This window comes from Erythrolamprus reginae, chromosome 2 (assembly GCF_031021105.1).
Source record: "Erythrolamprus reginae isolate rEryReg1 chromosome 2, rEryReg1.hap1, whole genome shotgun sequence".
NCBI lineage: Eukaryota > Metazoa > Chordata > Lepidosauria > Squamata > Dipsadidae > Erythrolamprus > Erythrolamprus reginae.
This window is the reverse complement of record NC_091951.1, coordinates 16,223,293-16,241,154: the sequence shown is the minus strand read 5'-3', so window position 1 is coordinate 16,241,154 and position 17,862 is coordinate 16,223,293. Positions and strand designations below refer to the sequence as shown.

The following is a 17,862-nucleotide window of genomic DNA, read 5'->3' as shown; positions in this document are numbered from 1 at the left end:
ACAAGGGGATGCATCGCACGTAAGACGTACGGGTAGCAAAGTGCTATACTGTACTACTACGCTCTTAGAAGTTAATAAATTCTTTATTTGTGAGAAAGCTTCACACTCAGTTTTCCCCCCAAGTCCAAGGAACTCCTTTCTGTAGCAGCCGGTGTAGAGGTTCTGCTGCTGTTGCCTTCTGTTTTAAAAAAACAGAATAGAAGTTTAGAAGGCCTAAGAATGCCTGCAATTCCGTCTTACTCTGTGGCTCTGTGGCTTCCCTGATGGCCTTTATTTTCTCATGGGTTGGATGGATGCCTTCCCTATCGATCCTATACCCTAAAAACTCTACACTGCTGGTTCCCCAAATGCACTTGTCTGGTTTAATTCTGAGACCTTTATCCTGTAATCTAGTTAATACCTCCCTTATCCTTTGGTTTAACTGGGACTGATTCTCCCCTGAAATTAAAATGTCATCAAAGTAGGGAATGGCGCCCTTAATGCCTGTTAATAGTCGTTCCATAAGGCTTTGAAAAATACCAGGGGCTACGCTTATCCCAAACTGTAACCGGGTGCATTTAAATGCCCCTCTATGGGTGACAATTGTCTGTGCGAGGGCAGTTGGCTCATCGACAGGAAGCTGTTGATAAGCTTGTGCTAAATCGATCTTTGCGAACACTTTCCCTTCCCCCAGGGAGTGAAGCAGTTGTTGCACCACTGGTATAGGGTATGGATGGTGTTGTAATGCCTTATTGAGCGTCGATTTGTAGTCGGCGCAGACTCGCAATGAGCCATCAGGTTTCAGAGGAGTAACAATGGGTGTTTCCCATGGGGCTTGGTCTACTGGAACCAGAATGCCCTGACTTATGAGCTTGTCAAGCTAGACATCTAATTTAGGAAGAAGTGGCAGGGGAACCCTTCTTGGCTTGAGACGTACCAGGGGAACTTTAGGGTCGAGAGAGAAGGAGATTGGTGGCCCCTTGTAGGTCCCCAAAGTGGAGCTAAAAACCTCCGGAAATTATTTTAAGAAGTTAGGAGTACACTTGGTGCTTACATGGCAAATACCAGAGATTTCAATACCTAGGGGAGCCATCCAGTCCAATCCCAAAAGGGAGTGCCTAGCTCCTGAGACCACTATTAAAGGAAGGTTACATTTTAAATTTTAAACAAAATTGGTACATACAGTTTGCCCAATACCGGAATTAAACCCCCTTGAAAATCCCTAATAATTAAATCAGTGTTGCTGAGATCAGCTTTGGTGAGATGAGGCATATACATTTTGACCTTCCCCCAAGGCATGATAGTATACCTAGAACCAGTGTCCAGTTCCATCTGGCATGGCTGTGTGTTAAGAAGCAAAGATATAATAATCTTGCCCCTGGTAGTTGTTACCGTGCTATTGATTGAAATGTCCCAGTTACCTCTTGCGTAGTCGCAGTTGAAGTTAGAGTTGTTCTTTCGGCCGAAATACCGAAAACCCCTGTTGCCGCATGGTTGTGCTGGCTGGTTCTGGAAACGGGGAAGGCGTTGTGTGGAGAATGATTCTTCCGGCATGGGGGCTCTACAGGCTTCGGCGATGTGCCCCCGGTGGTTGCAGCAGCAGCAGATGGCATCCCGGAAAGGGCAGCGTTGGCGCGGATGGTTTCCCCGGCAGCCGGAGCAAGGAACGACGGGGCGAGGTTGCCTCAGTGGTCTCGAGTGGTCTTGTTGGAGCAGGAAACAGCTGTCTTCGGAGGAGACAGGTTGACCGAGGTCGTCAGGGGACTCGGTGCGGGAATTTGTAGAGTCGATTTGGGCGACGACTTCTTGCTTGTCATTTTTTTAAGCTCTTTAGCAGCGGCTTCGGCGACTTCAGTAGTCTGTGCCAGTTTAATAACAGCTTGCAGGGAAGGCTCATCTTCGGTGAGGAGCTTGTTTCTGACGGTAGCATTTTTCATGCCGAAAATGAGGGCATCAATTAGGCGAGCTTCTGGGTTGTCAAATTTACATTTTGACAGCACCGTTCGAAGACGCGTGGCATACTGGTTGATTGTTTCTGTCTCGAGCTGGCCCATTCGCGAGAATTGATGCCTTAAAATGATGGCAGGCTTCGTGGGCTTGAAGTGAGTGGCCAGCTTGGTCTTTAAAGCGTCCCAGGCGACGGAGTTGGCCGGTAGCGGATCTGTCAAGGTCTGGGCGAGATCGTACATCTCCGAGCCGCAGTAATTCAAGAAGATCGCTCTCTTCCGATCGTTGTTGGCGTCTCTCATGCCGGCAGCCTCGAGGAAGATCTCGAATTTCGAGATGTAGGCATCCCAGGTGGATTTCTCCGGGTCGAAGAATTCCGGAGCTCTTCCGACAGGCAGGTTGTCCATGGCGGAAAACGTAGGTTCGTTCATCCGTCGTCGCCAGGTGAAGAGTCGTGAGGCAGCGAGTAACACAGACGGTTCCTTTATTTTCAGCTCTTTAGAAAAGTGACTTCAGCTGGAACGCGTCAAAGGTTTTACAGGGAAAAGTGCTCCTTATATACTTTTTAGGCTCCCGCCAAAACCGAGCTGTCAGCGCCTTAGCCAATCAGGCGCGACCTCTATTTTTAACCATTTTCCCCTTAGATACAGTTATTTACATAGGGATTCAATAAGTATTCCCGTAATTTATTTAGAAAGTATGGGAGAATGACTTTTTGGACATGGAGAAGCGCTATTGCCTAAGGAAGAATCAGTTAAGATCCTTATGCAGGTTAATAATGGATAGAGAAAGAAAATCAGAACTGATTCCCTCCTGTTTTTCAGGCTGTAAAGAGTTGGTGTGAGATTTGGACTTTCAGATTTGCAATATTCTGTTAATTAATGTAGTCTTACAATATAATGGAGTTAGCTCTTGCGATTGTATTTTATATCTGTTCTACCTAATAGAACATTTACTTACTAGCATTTGCTTACTAACAAGAAGACATGACAAATCTATGCTTTTTGAAAGATCTTATAATACAGCAGACTTTAAGCAGTCTCTAAGAAAGACCTTTGGAGGTCACTATTACTAATTGGACCTGGATTGACTGATTAATTGATGATTCTTTTTTATAGAACTGATTTTTTAGATTAATTGATTGACCATACTATATTTATTAATTGTCTCAGTTTAATTTAATAATTAGTTGGATAACCTCTTTTTAGCTTATCATTTTTAATTAATTTAGTGTGGGGGAATTTTAGAGATGGATGTTTGGGATCGGATGGAAGGTATGTATGAGATAAATGGAATGATGAATGGAATGAATGATTGGGTCAGTTTACCTGGTGATGTAGAGGCGGGAGAGTTGGGGGAGCCTACCTCTGGGTTGGAAGAGGGCCAGAAGATTCTGGCGCTGCTGGGGAGAGGCAGATATGGTGGGAGTCATGGGGCAAGCCGTTTCAGGGGAACAAGGGAACACTGCTTGAAAGCAATCCCATGTTCTGGCCACTTGGACTCAACCCGGGGCTCTGGTGATGAGTGTAATCTGGACCCTGGACTCAGGCTGCTGCTGCTCAATGCCAGGTCTGGTCCTCATCTGGAATTTGATCCTGGAGGAGGAGTCCGACCTGGTATGTGTGACTGAAACCTGGCTGGGCCCAGAGGGGGGAGTTCCCCTCTCTGAAATGTGCCCAGCTTGGTTTCAGGTACAGCATCAGCCATAACTCCAGGGAAGGGGGGGAGGAGTGGCCATTATAGCCAAGGAGTCTATTAGCCTGCGCAGACTCACTGCTTCTGAGATTGCGGGTTGTGAGTGCCTCCTTTTGAAGTTATACCTAGGGGTTCAGGTGGGCTTGTTGCTCACATACCTGCCTCCCAGCTGTGTGTCAACAGCCCTGCTTGTGCTGCTCGAGGAGGTAGCTGGGCTGGCAATGGAGTCCCCCGGACTTATTGTCCTGGGGCACTTGAACCTGCCATCGCTCCGTGAATCCTCTGGTCTAGCACAGGAGTTCATGGCCACCATGACAGCCATGGGCCTGACCCAAGTAGTCCAGGGTCCGACTCACGAGGGGGGACATGCATCTGGCATGGCATTTCTCTCATAGCAGTTGAGTAATGGTCTGAGACTAAGGGGCTTAGAAGTTGTGCCTTTGTCATGGTCAGACCATTCCCTGCTATGGCTTGACTTCAAGGCTCCAATCCTTCCCTACAGGGAGGCAGAACTGACTAGGAGGTTCCGCCCCAGATGACTGATGGATCCAGAAGGTTTTCAGAGGGCGCTTGGGGTTTTACTGGATTCACTCATACATATCTCGGTGGAGTCTCTTGCTGTGGCCTGGAACAAGGCTGCGATGGAGGCTCTTGACTGGATTGCGCCATTGTGATCTCTCTGCGGCACTAGACCACAGAGAGCTCCTTGATTTACCGAGGAGCTCTGGGTGTTGAAATGCCAGAAGAGACATCTAGAGAAGCAATGGAGGAAGAGTAAATCCGAATCTGATCGAACACTTGTAATAGCTCATATTAAGACTTACAAAGTGGCGCTCAACGCGGCAAGAAACGCTTATCATGCCACCTTGATTGCATCAGCAGAATCCTGCATGGCCGCTCTGTTTAGGGTGACCCGCTCCCTTCTTAACCAGAGGGGTGTTGGGGAGCCCTTGCAGAGCAGTGACAAGAATTTTAACTCATTTTTTTCTGATAAAGTCGCTCAGATCCGGGCAGACCTCAACTCCGATTGGATAGCAGGTGACTTGGGCCCATCCTTGTCCATCTGTCTGGGAGGAGTTTGATCTGGTGACACCTGATGAAGTAGACAAGGTCATTGGAGCTGTGAGTTCTGTCACCTGTCTACTGGATCCGTGACCCTCTTTGTTGGTTTCGGCCAGCAGAGAGGTTACAAGGATCTGGGTCCAGGAGATTGTCAATGCTTCTTTGGGTGGGGTCCTTACTGGCTCCTTATAAGGGGGCACTTGTGCGCCCCCTCCTCAAGAAGCCTTTCCTGGACCCAGATGTACTTAATAACTATCATCCGGTCTCCAACCTTCCCTTTATGGAGAAGGTTGTCGAGAAAGTGGTGGCGCTCCAGCTCCAGCGGTCCTTGGAAGAAGCCAATTATCTAGGCCCTCAGCAGTCAGGATTCAGGCTTGGCTACAGCATGGAAACTGCTTTGGTCATGCTGATGGATGATCTCTGGTGGCCCGGGACAGGGGCTTGTCCTCTGTCATGGTGCTTCTTGACCTCTCAGCAGCTTTTGATACCATCGACCATGTCCTTCAGTGGTTCTCCTCCTACCTCTCCAGCCGGTTGCAGTTGGTGTTAGTGGGGGATCAGAGGTTGACTTCTAGGTCTCTCCTTTGCAGGGTGCCTCAGGGGTCGGTCCTCTCCCCCCTGCTATTTAATATCTACACGAAACCATTGCGTGAGATCCTCCAAGGGAATGGGGTGAAGTATCATCAGTATGGCGATGATACCCAGTTATACATCTCCACCCCATGTCCAGTCAGCGAAGCAGTGGAAGTGATGTGCCAGTGCCTGGGGGGCTGTTGTGATCTGGATGGTTGTCAACAGACTCAAACTCACCCCTGACAAGACAGAGTGGCTGTGGGTCTTGCCTTCCAAGAACAATTCCATCTGTCCATCCATTACCCTGGGGGGGAGTTATTGACTCCCTCGGAGAGGGTCCGTAACTTGGGCATCCTCCTCGATCCACAGCTAACATTAGAGCACCATCTTTCAGCTGTGGTGAGGAGGGCATTTGCCCAGGTCCGCCTGGTGCACCAGTTGGGGTCCTATTTGGACACACAGTCATTGCTCACGGTCACTCATGCCCTCATCACCTTGAGATTAGACTACTGCAATGCTCTCTACATGGGGCTACCTTTGAAAAGTGTTCAGAAACTTTAGATCGTTCAGAATGCGGCCATGAGTGCTATCGTAGGGCTTCCTAGATTTGCCCACATTTTGCCAACATTCCGCAGTCTGCACTGTTTGCCGATCAGTTTCCGGGCACAATTCAAAGTGTTGGTAATGACCTATAAAGCCCTATGTGGCATCAGACCAGAATACCTGCGGGACCGCCTTCTGCCACATGAATCCCAGTGGCCAATCAGGTCTCACAAAGTTGGCCATCTCTGGGTCCCCTTGACTAAACAATGCCGTTTGGCGAGATCCTGGGGAAGAGCCTTCTCTGTGGCAGCCCCGGCCCTCTGGAATCAACTCCTCCCAGAGATTCGAATTGCCCCCACTCTTCCCACCTTCCGCAAGATGTTGAAGACCTATCTATGTCACCAGGCATGGGAGGACTAATTATTTCTTTCCCCACCACCACCTTTTTTTTGACTGTGATGAGAATGGTGTGATTGTGCAGTAACAATTGTTTTTAATATTTATGGGTTTTAAATTTAGCTTTTTATTTAATATTGGATTTGTACTCTGTACAGTATATTGTATTATTGTTGTTGTGAGCTGCCCCGAATCTTCAGAGAGGGGTGGCATACAAATCTAATAAATCTTAGAATCTTAGAATCTTTTAATAATTACCCTGCTGTTTTCAAGAGCTGATAGCTGTAAAATATGACAGAAAGAAATTGAGAAAGGATTCTCATAAATTTTCAGGCTGAAAAAAGTTGATAGGAGAATAGAATAGAATAGAATAGAATAGAACAGTTGGAAGGGACCTTGGAGGTCTTCTAATCCAACCACCTGTTTTGGCAGGAAACCCTTAAAACTTCGTATTGGAGCATTGGTATAAAAGTCCAATAAATAAATAAATAAATAAATAAATTTACAGCTTCTGGAGGCAAGCTGTTCCACTGATTAATTGTTCTAAATATCAGGAAATTTCTTTAGTTCTAGGTTGCTTCTCTCCTTGATTAGTTTCCACCCATTGCTTCTTGTCCTACCCTCAGGTGCTTTGAAGAATAGCTTCACTACCTCTTCTTTCTGGCAACCCCTGAAATATTGGAACATTTTGTACTTTCAGACTTGCAAAATTCTAATAAGGTAGCATTATAATAAAGTGCTCATCTGGCCATCTTTTGTGTCTGGTCTACCTTGGACAACATCAACCTAGCAACTTTTTCCTGACAAATCCATGCTTTCTGATAATTAACCTGTTGTTTTTAAAAGCTTTATGAATAATCTCTGCATTTGTTTGTTTGTTCAATTTATTTGTGACCCAATCTATAATGTTCCCTATATATTATCAATTCTATCAATTATTTATTTTATTAATATATTGTTTGTCAACATATCATTGACAAAATTTGTTAAGCCATCCTTTTTCTCTTCTGAGGATAATGATAACTAACTCTTAACTCAGGATATTTGCAAGTTACATAGCTTTAATAGAAAGATTCAATTGTGAAAAGAACAAGGGGGATAAAAACACTAAAATTTCTGCTTTAAAAATTCTTGGATGTTTCATTCTAGCTTCATCCCTTTCTGAAGAAGAATGAATTTTGCAATCTTTCCCTGCTTAAACTGTACTTGGACCAAAATGGTGATATAACAGCAGATCTGAACATCACAAGCATGTTAGTTTTTTCCACGGAAGATCCCATTAGTAAGCAACTAGGTAGTTTTGAAAGAAAGAGACTTACGATCAATCAAGATGCTCTTTCACAACTAAAGTTGCTCAACAAGGTGGGTGAAATATTGGTGTATTTTATCTGTTTCCCAGAGCCATGGGACATATTTCAAATGGCTAAGCCTATTCACCAAATACAATGACTTTAAAAAAGAATTGAATGTGGGGAGAAGAACCATTATGATTTTCTTAAATGGCTTAGAAGGATTCAGATGCTGCAATATGGAACATTGTTTCAAATTGATTCAGCTATGTCCCACATGGGATGCTGAGTGATAATTCTTTAGGACAGAAATTATGACTATTTTGTATCCCCTGCACAATCTGGTGTCTGTATAAAACTGATAAAACTGTCAAGTGTTGGGGATTTTGGGTCTGATAGCATCAACTTGTCTTATTTTCTTGCCTAAGATTAGCAAAATATAATGAAAGTCTTTTGACCAATGGCCAAGTTCCCAGAGGGGTGAAAGAGGCAAGGATAACTGTAATCAAGACCGGAGACACTTCTGGTTGATACCATTGGGAAATTTGGTTTGAATTCAGTTTTTTCTTGCAATGGTTGAGAAGGTTTATAGTCTGTGATGTTCTTAAATAAAGCTTACATAGTTATCCATAGTTGTTTATCATGTCCCTGAGGAGAAGATTCAAGGCTTTCCATTTACACGAAATCATAATGACTGTTCTGATGTGCTCTGAGCCAGAAAACTGAAGCACTGAAACAAGTTTGATCCAAAGAAATGTCCTTTCTTATATTGGAACTAAATAATCAGTTTTAGTCTTACTTCACCAGCATGGCGGCCATATAAAATTAGCAAATGAACATACAAATAAACAAAGAACAGATGCATTAAGGTTGACAGCCTTAATCTGTGATGAAGGTTTCCTTTATATCTTAATTTTCAAATAACTGCAATGATACATGTAGTCTGGTAGAAACCTTTTCAGATCCAGCTGGTCAGATTTTTCTTTCTTCATCAGAGTTTTATTCTGTTTTGATAAAGTTAGTAAAATAAAAAAAATGATAAACTTTTCACAATAAATTTAATTCTAAACTTTAATATGACTAGAGCATCTTAATTCAAATTCATGGGTATATGAGGAAAGGAGCAATGTATGCTAATATAACCATGTAGAGGAACCACTAGTTACTAATACTTAAATCATTTCTCCATTGCTTTTCTTGCAATATTGGGAATTAAATATTTTTTATTTATCTAAGTGAAGTCCAGCAACTACTTGACTAAAGATCACTTTTACTTTCATTTTTCTTTTCTTTTTTTGGGGAGGCAGGATATAATTTTTTAAAAAAATTTCTCCACCTTAAGATAAAATATATATAAATAAAAACACACTGCCAACATCCAACCATACACACAGGGATGGGCTGCTGCCCGAAAGGGGTGGAATGCAATGGGATAGCAAAAATGGAGCTCCACCCCAGAGCACCCAATTTGCACTGAAAGATAAAAGAAAATGCAGGGCATCCTGCATAAGCCACGTCCATAGTGTGGTAGCAAAAATGTTGGTATCCCTTCACTGCATACACATATACTAAATTTTCATATCATTTATATGCTTCTGCTGTTCTGTTTGGGTCATATGTGACCCGAAGCCAAGTTTGAGTCCCTGTAAAAAATTTTCCCTGCATATCTGAAACTTGTAATTTCATGACTTTTCATCATTTCAGGTGTTCTCTCTATGAGAATTTTTTTTGGGGAGTGGGGGGTTTCTTTCTTGCTGAAAAACAAAAAGTCACACTTCTTCTGTTCCCGGGTCACCCTGACCCGGACCGAAAACTCTTCATTTGAAGTGCTTATGTTTGGTCAATTTGAAAACTATTTTCACTTGGAAAGTAGTCTGAACATTTCTGCACACAATGATATGAAAATTGAACTGAAAAAAATTATGCATATTGCTTTAATTTGGTTATAAAAGGCAGACCCCCCCGTTTTTCTGAATTTTTTTTCAATTTATAGATAGTTTAGCCTGCAAAATGTGTTCAATTTTACTAAAGTTGGTGTGGGATTGGTAGTTTGAACATTTCTGAATATAAGAAAAATATAAATGAACTGAAAGAAATGATTCTTATTGTTTTTTTTAAAATCAGAAATAAGCCCCCCCCCTTGGCTGCTTGCAACCATTTTCACTTTTTATTTTTTTATGCCCCAAATCCGAAATATTCTTTAAAATCTTAGGCATTAATTTACTCAATTTAACAATGCTGATCATCATAAAAATATTTTTGGGGGTGGGGGCTAATTTTTTTCTGGGGAAAAAAAAGTCACGTTGACTCTGTTCGGGTCATATAGACCCGGACCAAAATGATTTTTTTTAGGTTCTTGAATTTGGTCTTTTTGAAAACCTTTTCCACTGGGAAACTAGTTTGATCATTTATGAACGTAATGATATGAAAATTGAACTGGAAAAATTAAGACGTATATTTTTATTTTGATCAAAAAGCCCCTCCCCCCATTCTTTCTGAATTTCGTGTCAATTTATATTTTTTAAGGCTACAAATCTCTAAGGAATTTCCCCCCCAAAGGTTTGATGTACTAAATTGAACAATCCTGAACATAAGAAAAATATAAATGAACAGAAAAAAATGATTCTTATTTGTTTATTTTTGCCTCAAAAGGGCCAGCCCCCCTCGCCTTGCTTTGTGCCATTATGTTCACTTTTTATATATATTTGTCTAGAAATATGTGGAATATCCTTTTGAAAATCAAGCACATTGTAGCCAGAGAACTAATTTTATGAAAGAAATCCATTTTACTAAAAACAAGTATGTAAGTTTGAAATTAACAGCATAATTTTTATATAAATTGAAATAATTGAACACGGGGGGAGGCATACTTTATGTGCAAAATAAACCCATATTCATCAATTTTTCCAGTTCAATTTTCATATCATTATGTTCAGAAATGTTCAAGCTACCAATCCCACACCAACTTTAGTAAAATAGAATGCATTTTGCAAGCAAAACCATCCATAAATTAAAAAATATTTCACAAAAATGGGGGGGCACGTATTATATCAGCAAAATAAACCAATAAGATTTACTTTTTTCATTTCAATTTTCATTTCAATGTGTGCAGAAATGTTCAAACTTGTTTCCAAGTGAAAAAAACTTTCAAAAAGACCAAATATAAGTACCTAAAATGATCAATTTGCAGTCCAGGTCAAATAGACCCGGGAACATAAGATTAGGGAGTTTTTTTGAACTGAGCAGCAGGGTTAAGGAGTTTCTTTACTTTCCACTTTCCATTTCCCCTCCCATAACTTCATCCCTGCAACATTTAAACTAATTAACAAATTATAATATTTAAACAGCCAAAAAGAAAAAAAAGAAAGCCAAATATATCATCAAGATCTAACATTCTATAAATCCCATATTCTTCATTATTTAAGAAGAGAAAAGAAAAGAAAAATCCCCCCCTCACTCCAACATTTAAGCTAATTACCTAATGAAAATAATTTTCCCATATAAAATAATATAAAGCATAAACATTCTTAAATTTGTATTACATTAGTATCTAGTGCTGCCAATATTTCTTTTTTCTTTTTTGTCATCTGGGCATCCACCACCTATTTTCTCATTCTACTTCACTTCAAAAAGTATCCATATCCTTTAATTATTTTTAACTTCCATCCATTCAAAAGAATTTCCCCAGATTTTATACTATTCTGAGTCTTGTTTATTTTTAAGTCTTAAAGTAAGTCTATTCGTTTCAGCACATGGATTTTTCATTGACGGTTAGTTCTAACATATTTCATTTGTCATTCCCTGTTTTTCTTCTTAGTCTCTGCCTCAATCTAAATGTGTGGAAAATTGTCAGCCTGGATTTTTCAAGAGGGCTCGGAAAGGAGAGCCAGTTTGCTGCTATGACTGTGTTCCTTGTCCAGAGGGGACCATCTCCACTCAGGAAGGTGGGTGACACCAGAGAAAAGGGTACTGGATTAAATAAAAGCATTTTGATCAATGTAAATTTTAAAAGAAACATATGTGAGATTGACAATTTTGTGGTTCTTCATTTTCAAGGTGCCCAATTTCCTCCATGATAGGAGGAATAAGAATAATATCTTGATAGATGAGATAGGGGGTGATAGAAGAACATGGTCGATTATTCATTATCTTTCTTAGTAACATCTGAATTCTTTGAAATTGAGAAATGGTTTCAGGTCAATGGGTTTTACTCACTCAACCCAGTTTATATTATAGCCCAAATATATTATATATAAATCAATTAATTAATCAGTCAGTCTTTATTTAGATCATGGAACCAGATAAGCAGAAAAATGTAATTCAGGGGACCATTGGGGGGAGGTGGTTGGATCCAAGGGACAAGATAAATACACATAAAAGACTCACCATAAAAGATATGAAGCAGCTTTGTGTGAAAAAAGCAATGTAAATTAAATTTATTATTATAAGGGATAAAGTTTGCCTTTTTTATTTTTAGTGTTTTAATTTTTCGTATTATGGATTAAGAGGTAAAATACAAATATTGTTTATAGCACAGTTCAACATTCCTAGATTCAGTGTTGCTGCTATCATGGTTTTCTTGGTTGGATTGTTACTGAATCTTCCCCTTTCTTCTTATCTGTCCAATCTAACCATGAGGGTACTTAATGCTTCCCCACAAGGAATCGTTGGTTCCACCATTTGCTTTGAAGGATGCAATTATGCACCTCATTCGAAACAGTCTCTCCATTAACCCAACTATCTTAGACAATTTTTTTCCTGTGTACAATATTTGTTGAGACTTTGTTGAGAGCATGATTAGATACAGTACTGAAGGCTGAGGTACAGTTCCAAAATGTCATTGGTTGCTTTCTTAGATGACCTCTGGATTGAAGTCCTGCAAACATTCTGACAATTTCTGATTTCTTTGTGGCTTTTGATAATATAAAACATTACAACTTTCTTGACTGGTTTCAGGGTTTGTGAGTAGAGGCGGAGTTTTCCAAAGGTTTTCCTTTTTTTAATGGTTGATTTCAGTTGATGGGTTGTTAAGGAACAGGGGTGAAAAACTAGACCTTGCAATGGGGCATACCTCAGGACTGGAGTCTCTCTCCTTTCTTCTTTATCTTTTACATTAAATCGCTAGGTGAGATCATTTGCAGCCATGGGATTGGTATTAAAGTAAACCAGACATGGATGGGTAGATGTTAGCATTGTGATGCTGAGTATCTGGAGGCAATGGACTGGGAGGAAAAAACGATGATTCAACCCTAGCAAAATAAAATGACTTCCTGTTTTTGCCCCTGTAAGTGCTTAGTGATAACTTATGACTTGAAAAGAATGACACTTCTCTGGATAGTGGTGGCTCATAACTTTTTTTGAGGGGGAGAGTCCTCTTGGAAACACGGCCACTGTAGGAGGAGAGGCAGATGCTGAGGATGGAGTCTGCAACAGGAAACAGCCTGGTGCAGTGATGGCAAACCAGTTTTGGTTCACGTGCCATAAGGGCGTATGTGCATGTACTAGCATGCGCTCATGTGCCCACCCCTATTCCCTCTCCCCCATGCATGCACACCCCCATGCTGCCCTTGCACATGCACACAATCCCCTCTGTCCCTGCACGTGCACACAGACCTCACTGAAGCCTGCACACAGACCTTTACTGAAGGCAAATCATGTCAGACTAATCTCATTGATTTCTTTGACTATGTCACAAAGGTGTTGGATCAAGGTGGTGCCATGGATATTGCCTATCTGGACTTCAGCAAAGCCTTTGATACGGTTCCACATAAAGAGCTGATAGATAAATTAGTGAAGATTGGACTTAATCCCTGGATAGTTCAGTGGATTTCAAGCTGGACGAAGAGTAGACATCAGCGAGTTATTGTTAATGGCGAGTACTCTGAGCAGAGACAGGTTACAAGCGGTGTGCCACAAGGGTCTGTTCTGGGTCCTATTCTTTTTAATATGTTTGTGAGTGACATAGGGGAAGGTCTGGTAGGGAAGGTTTGCCTATTTGCCGATGACTCTAAAGTATGCAATAGGGTTGATATTCCTGGAGGGGTCTGTAATATGGTAAATGATTTAGCTTTACTAGATAAATGGTCAAAGCAATGGAAACTGCAGTTTAATATTTCCAAATGTAAAATAATGCCACTTGAGGAAAAGGAATCCTCAATCTGAGTATTGCACTGGCAGTTCTGTGTTAGCAAAAACTTCAGAAGAGAAGGATTTAGGGGTAGTGATTTCTGACAGTCTCAAAATGGGTGAGCAGTGTGGTCGGGCGGTAGGAAAAGCAAGTAGGATGCTTGGCTGCATAGCTAGAGGTATAACAAGCAGGAAGAGGGAGATTGTGATCCCCTTATATAGACCGCTGGTGAGACCACATTTGGAGTACTGTGTTCAGTTCTGGAGACCTCACCTACAAAAAGATATTGACAAAATTGAACGGGTCCAAAGACGGGCTACAAGAATGGTGGAAGGTCTTAAGTATAAAACATATCAGGAAAGACTTAATGAACTCAATCTGTATAGTCTGGAGGACAGAAGGAAAAGGGGGGACATGATCGAAACATTTAAATATGTTAAAGGGTTAAATAAGGTTCAGGAGGGAAGTGTTTTTAATAGGAAAGTGAACACAAGAACAAGGGGACACAATCTGAAGTTAGTTGGGGGAAAGATCAAAGGCAACATGAGAAAATATCATTTTACTGAAAGAGTAGTAGATCCTTGGAACAAACTTCCAGCAGACGTGGTTGGTAAATCCACAGTAACTGAATTTAAACATGCCTGGGATAAACATATATCCATTGTAAGATAAAATACAGGAAATAGTATAAGGGCAGACTAGATGGACCATGAGGTCTTTTTCTGCCGTCAGTCTTCTATGTTTCTATGTTTCTGTGAAAGAACGACCAAACGGGCGAAACAGACTTCTGTTTTGCCTATTTTTGAGCTGCTTTTTGCACTCTGGGGCTTCATGAAGCTTCCCTAAAGCAAACAACAACAACAACAACAACAACAACAACAACAGCAACAACAACAACAAACCTAGCACAACTGGCAAACCAGAAGTCCGTTTTCCCAAACCTCCGGTTTGCCTATTGGGCAGTTTATTGTATTCCAGGGCTTTAGAGAAATGGCCTTCCCCAAGGCCAAAAATCAGCTGGCTAGTGTTGTATGCATGCTGGAGCTGACATAGGGCAACACCTCATGTGCCTTACGATATAGCTCCACATGCTACCTATAGTACGCATGTCATAGGTTCACCATCACAGGCCAAGAGTCTCTACATAGCCACAAAGAGATTAAGTTTAAGCCAGTATTGGGATTCAAATAATTTAACAACTAGTTCTCTGCCTTAATGATTCCTTCCAACAACCAGTTCATCAAACTGCTCAGAAAGTTAACAACCAGTTCTTCCAAAGAGAACTGGCTGAATCCCAACAATGGTCTAACCCTTCTTGAACTCTGTTAACCCTTATTGATTGCTAAAATAATGCTAACCGTTAGTTGAGTAAGCATGAGCAATACATGAGTTTAATTGGAAGTCCACATTTGGTCCTATCTTTTGAACCTGACAGATACTCTTCAATGGACATGTGGCAATCATGGCTAGGTGAACCTTCACACAGGTTATTTTGTGGAACAATTTTGGTCTTTCCTAGACTAAGGGGCATGGTACTTGTCTTGGTCTCTTCTTGTCTGAATTTCTAGAATGTGCTATATGTGTCCAATTCATTTTTAAAATCCTACATGGCATAGGATCAGGGTGTCTACTTCCTCTTTTATTTTATTTATTAGATTTGTATGCCGCCCCTCTCCATAGACTCGGGGCGGCTCACAACAGCAATAAAACAATTCATGACAAATCTAATAATTTAAAAACATTTAAAAAACCCCATTACTAAGCAGACATGCACACAAACATACCATACATAAATTGTATAGGCCCGGGGGAGATATCTCAATTCCCCCATGCCTGGCAGCAAAGGTGGGTTTTAAGGAGTTTATGAAAGGCAAGGAGGGTGGGGGCAGTTCTAATCTCCGGGGGGAGCTGGTTCCAGAGAGTCGGGGCTGCCACAGAGAAGGGTCTTCCCCTGGGACCCGCCAAACAACATTGTTTAGTCGACGGGACCCAGATAAGGCCAACTCTGTGGGACCTAATCGGTCACTGGGATTCGTGCGGCAGAAGGTGGTCCCGGAGGCAGTCCTTGTTAGATTGTGTGGGAATGAAGAGGCTAGATATAGGACCAGTTCAGCACCTTTAGCTATCTCTAGCAATAAATGATGTGGAATGCTGGCAGGCTGCAGAGGAGCCACTTTAAGGACTTCCCTGTAGCCGGCTAGCCACTGACAGCAGTTTAATTGTCCCACCACTAGATGGTCCAATCAGAGCCTATGCAAATCTGGATCACATACAACCATTCATAATACTCCACTTGAAGATATCTGCTTGTACAACAGAAACGGATTCTGTACCCAGTGGAAGATCAAATAGATTCATGAAAAACCTAGTTGATAACTTTGTCTCCCAAAAGGCAAAAAGGGGAATACAATGGTCATCCATACTAAATTCTCACTAACAGTGAGGAAATTATAGAAGATGTTGAAGTTACAGGAACCAAGCTAGAGACATGTTTGACCCTTCCTCAGGTTTAGGGTATCCTCTCCTCTCCTTTATCTAAGGCAGATAAAATAGACAGGCTGCAGGTTGGTTCCCTAAAACCTTACCATCTTGTGGATCCTAGAAAGCCTGCCTTTTCTGTTGCAACTCCTGCTCTATTGAACACTCTACCCTTGAATTCCAACAGGCTCCTCCCTATTTAAAACTTCTGGAGACCTGGTTCTTCTCCCAAGCATTGGGATAAGGTAAGGTTAGTGAATGTTGATAATATGCTGGCTTGCATAAGTGAAGGGTAGTTTTGGCAATAAGTATTTCTCTTTTTTTATTTGTTTTTGCAGAGATCCAGGGAACCTTCTTAGTGGGCATTCTGTCACAATATGAGGTGAAGTTTGTGGGACGTTAGCACATTTATAGTTAGTGTTATCAACCAACTCCCATTTGGGTTTTTTTCAATATTGGCACCTGCCATTATTGGTCAGTATCATCCATAGAAGATCTTTCTTGAAAGATGAAAAGAGGTATAAAATAAATATTATTTTCTGTCTTCTCAGATATTGAAAAATGCACCAAGTGCCCAGATGATCAATATCCAACCGAGAGCAGAATCCAATGCATCCCCAAAAGAATAACCTTCCTCACCTATGAAGAACATCTGGGCATCATCCTAGTGTCAATTGCCCTAGTCCTGTTCCTATCCACAGGATTCATTTTAATCATATTCATTAAATACCTAGAAACTCCCATTGTCAAAGCCAACAACCGGGATCTCTCCTACATCCTCCTGGTCTCCCTCTTGCTTTGCTTCTTATCCTCCTTTTTCTTCATTGGACAACCAAGGAAAGCCACCTGTCTTCTCCGACAAACTGTGTTCAGCATTGTCTTCTCAATAGCTGTGTCTTCGGTGTTGGCCAAAACAATCACAGTTGTGATGGCCTTTCTGGCAACAAAACCAGGGAGCAATATGAGAAGATGGTTGGGAAAGAACTTGGCCAACTCTATCATCCTTTTCGGTTCTGCTGGCCAAATTGTCATCTGTGCCTCATGGCTTGGAATTTCTCCCCCATTCCCTGACTCTGACCTGCACTCCCAGCCTGGAGAAATCATCCTGCAATGCAATGAAGGTTCGGTCACTATGTTTTATGTTGTCCTTGGCTATATGTGTTTCCTAGCTGCCATTTGCTTCACTGTAGCTTTCCTGGCCAGGAACCTGCCTGGTGCCTTCAATGAAGCCAAGCTGATCACCTTCAGCATGCTGGTCTTCTGCAGTGTCTGGATCTCCTTCCTGCCCACCTACCTGAGCACCAAAGGAAAGTCCATGGTGATTGTGCAGGTCTTCTCCATCTTGGCCTCCAGTGCTGGACTGTTGGGTTGCATCTTCATCCCCAAATGCTACATTATAATCCTGAGGCCAGATCTAAACACTAAGGAACATTTAATGATAAAAGTAGGGAAATGACTGTGAAATTGTTTCTTAGGTTTGTAACTTTATTTTTTCACTGCAGTTATTGGGCTTTTGTATTCTTCCTTTGTATCAGTTTGGCAATTAAGGTTATTTAAAACTGAAGGAAATAAACACCTAAAGAATGTAAGACTAATTAAATTAAATTCCACTTTATCATCATACAGCAAAATAAACAATTAATAATTAAATTTGTCATGCATCCAGGGATGAACAAGCTAAGAAATAATAGTTATTTTACAAGAGACAAGGCTACCCAAAGAAAGGGGGAAGGAGTCTTTTCCCTGAGGTGTCTTGAATATGACACTCTAAAT

At 41.5% G+C, this 17,862-nt stretch overlaps 1 protein-coding gene across 1 annotated transcript; it reads left to right on the top strand.

The window, feature by feature from the left end:
* The first annotated feature begins 2,331 nt into the window (after positions 1 to 2,331).
* LOC139159186 (vomeronasal type-2 receptor 26-like) lies at positions 2,332 to 17,545 on the top strand. The gene is made up of 5 exons (XM_070736538.1): positions 2,332 to 2,380; positions 3,496 to 3,542; positions 11,302 to 11,428; positions 16,428 to 16,487; positions 16,641 to 17,545. The coding sequence occupies exons 1-5, from the start codon at positions 2,332 to 2,334 to the stop codon at positions 17,543 to 17,545; spliced, it is 1,188 nt and encodes a 395-aa protein (XP_070592639.1).
* Positions 17,546 to 17,862: the final 317 nt, after the last annotated feature.

Excerpts from the sequence above, each read along its gene's own strand:
- LOC139159186 (XM_070736538.1), top strand. The coding sequence starts at position 2,332 with ATGGCGGAAAACGTAGGTTCGTTCATCCGTCGTCGCCAGGTGAAGAGT. Across the intron at positions 11,429-16,427 it reads GACCATCTCCACTCAGGAAG|AGATCCAGGGAACCTTCTTA; the intron begins GTGGGTGACACC and ends TTGTTTTTGCAG. Across the intron at positions 16,488-16,640 it reads TGAGGTGAAGTTTGTGGGAC|ATATTGAAAAATGCACCAAG; the intron begins GTTAGCACATTT and ends CTGTCTTCTCAG.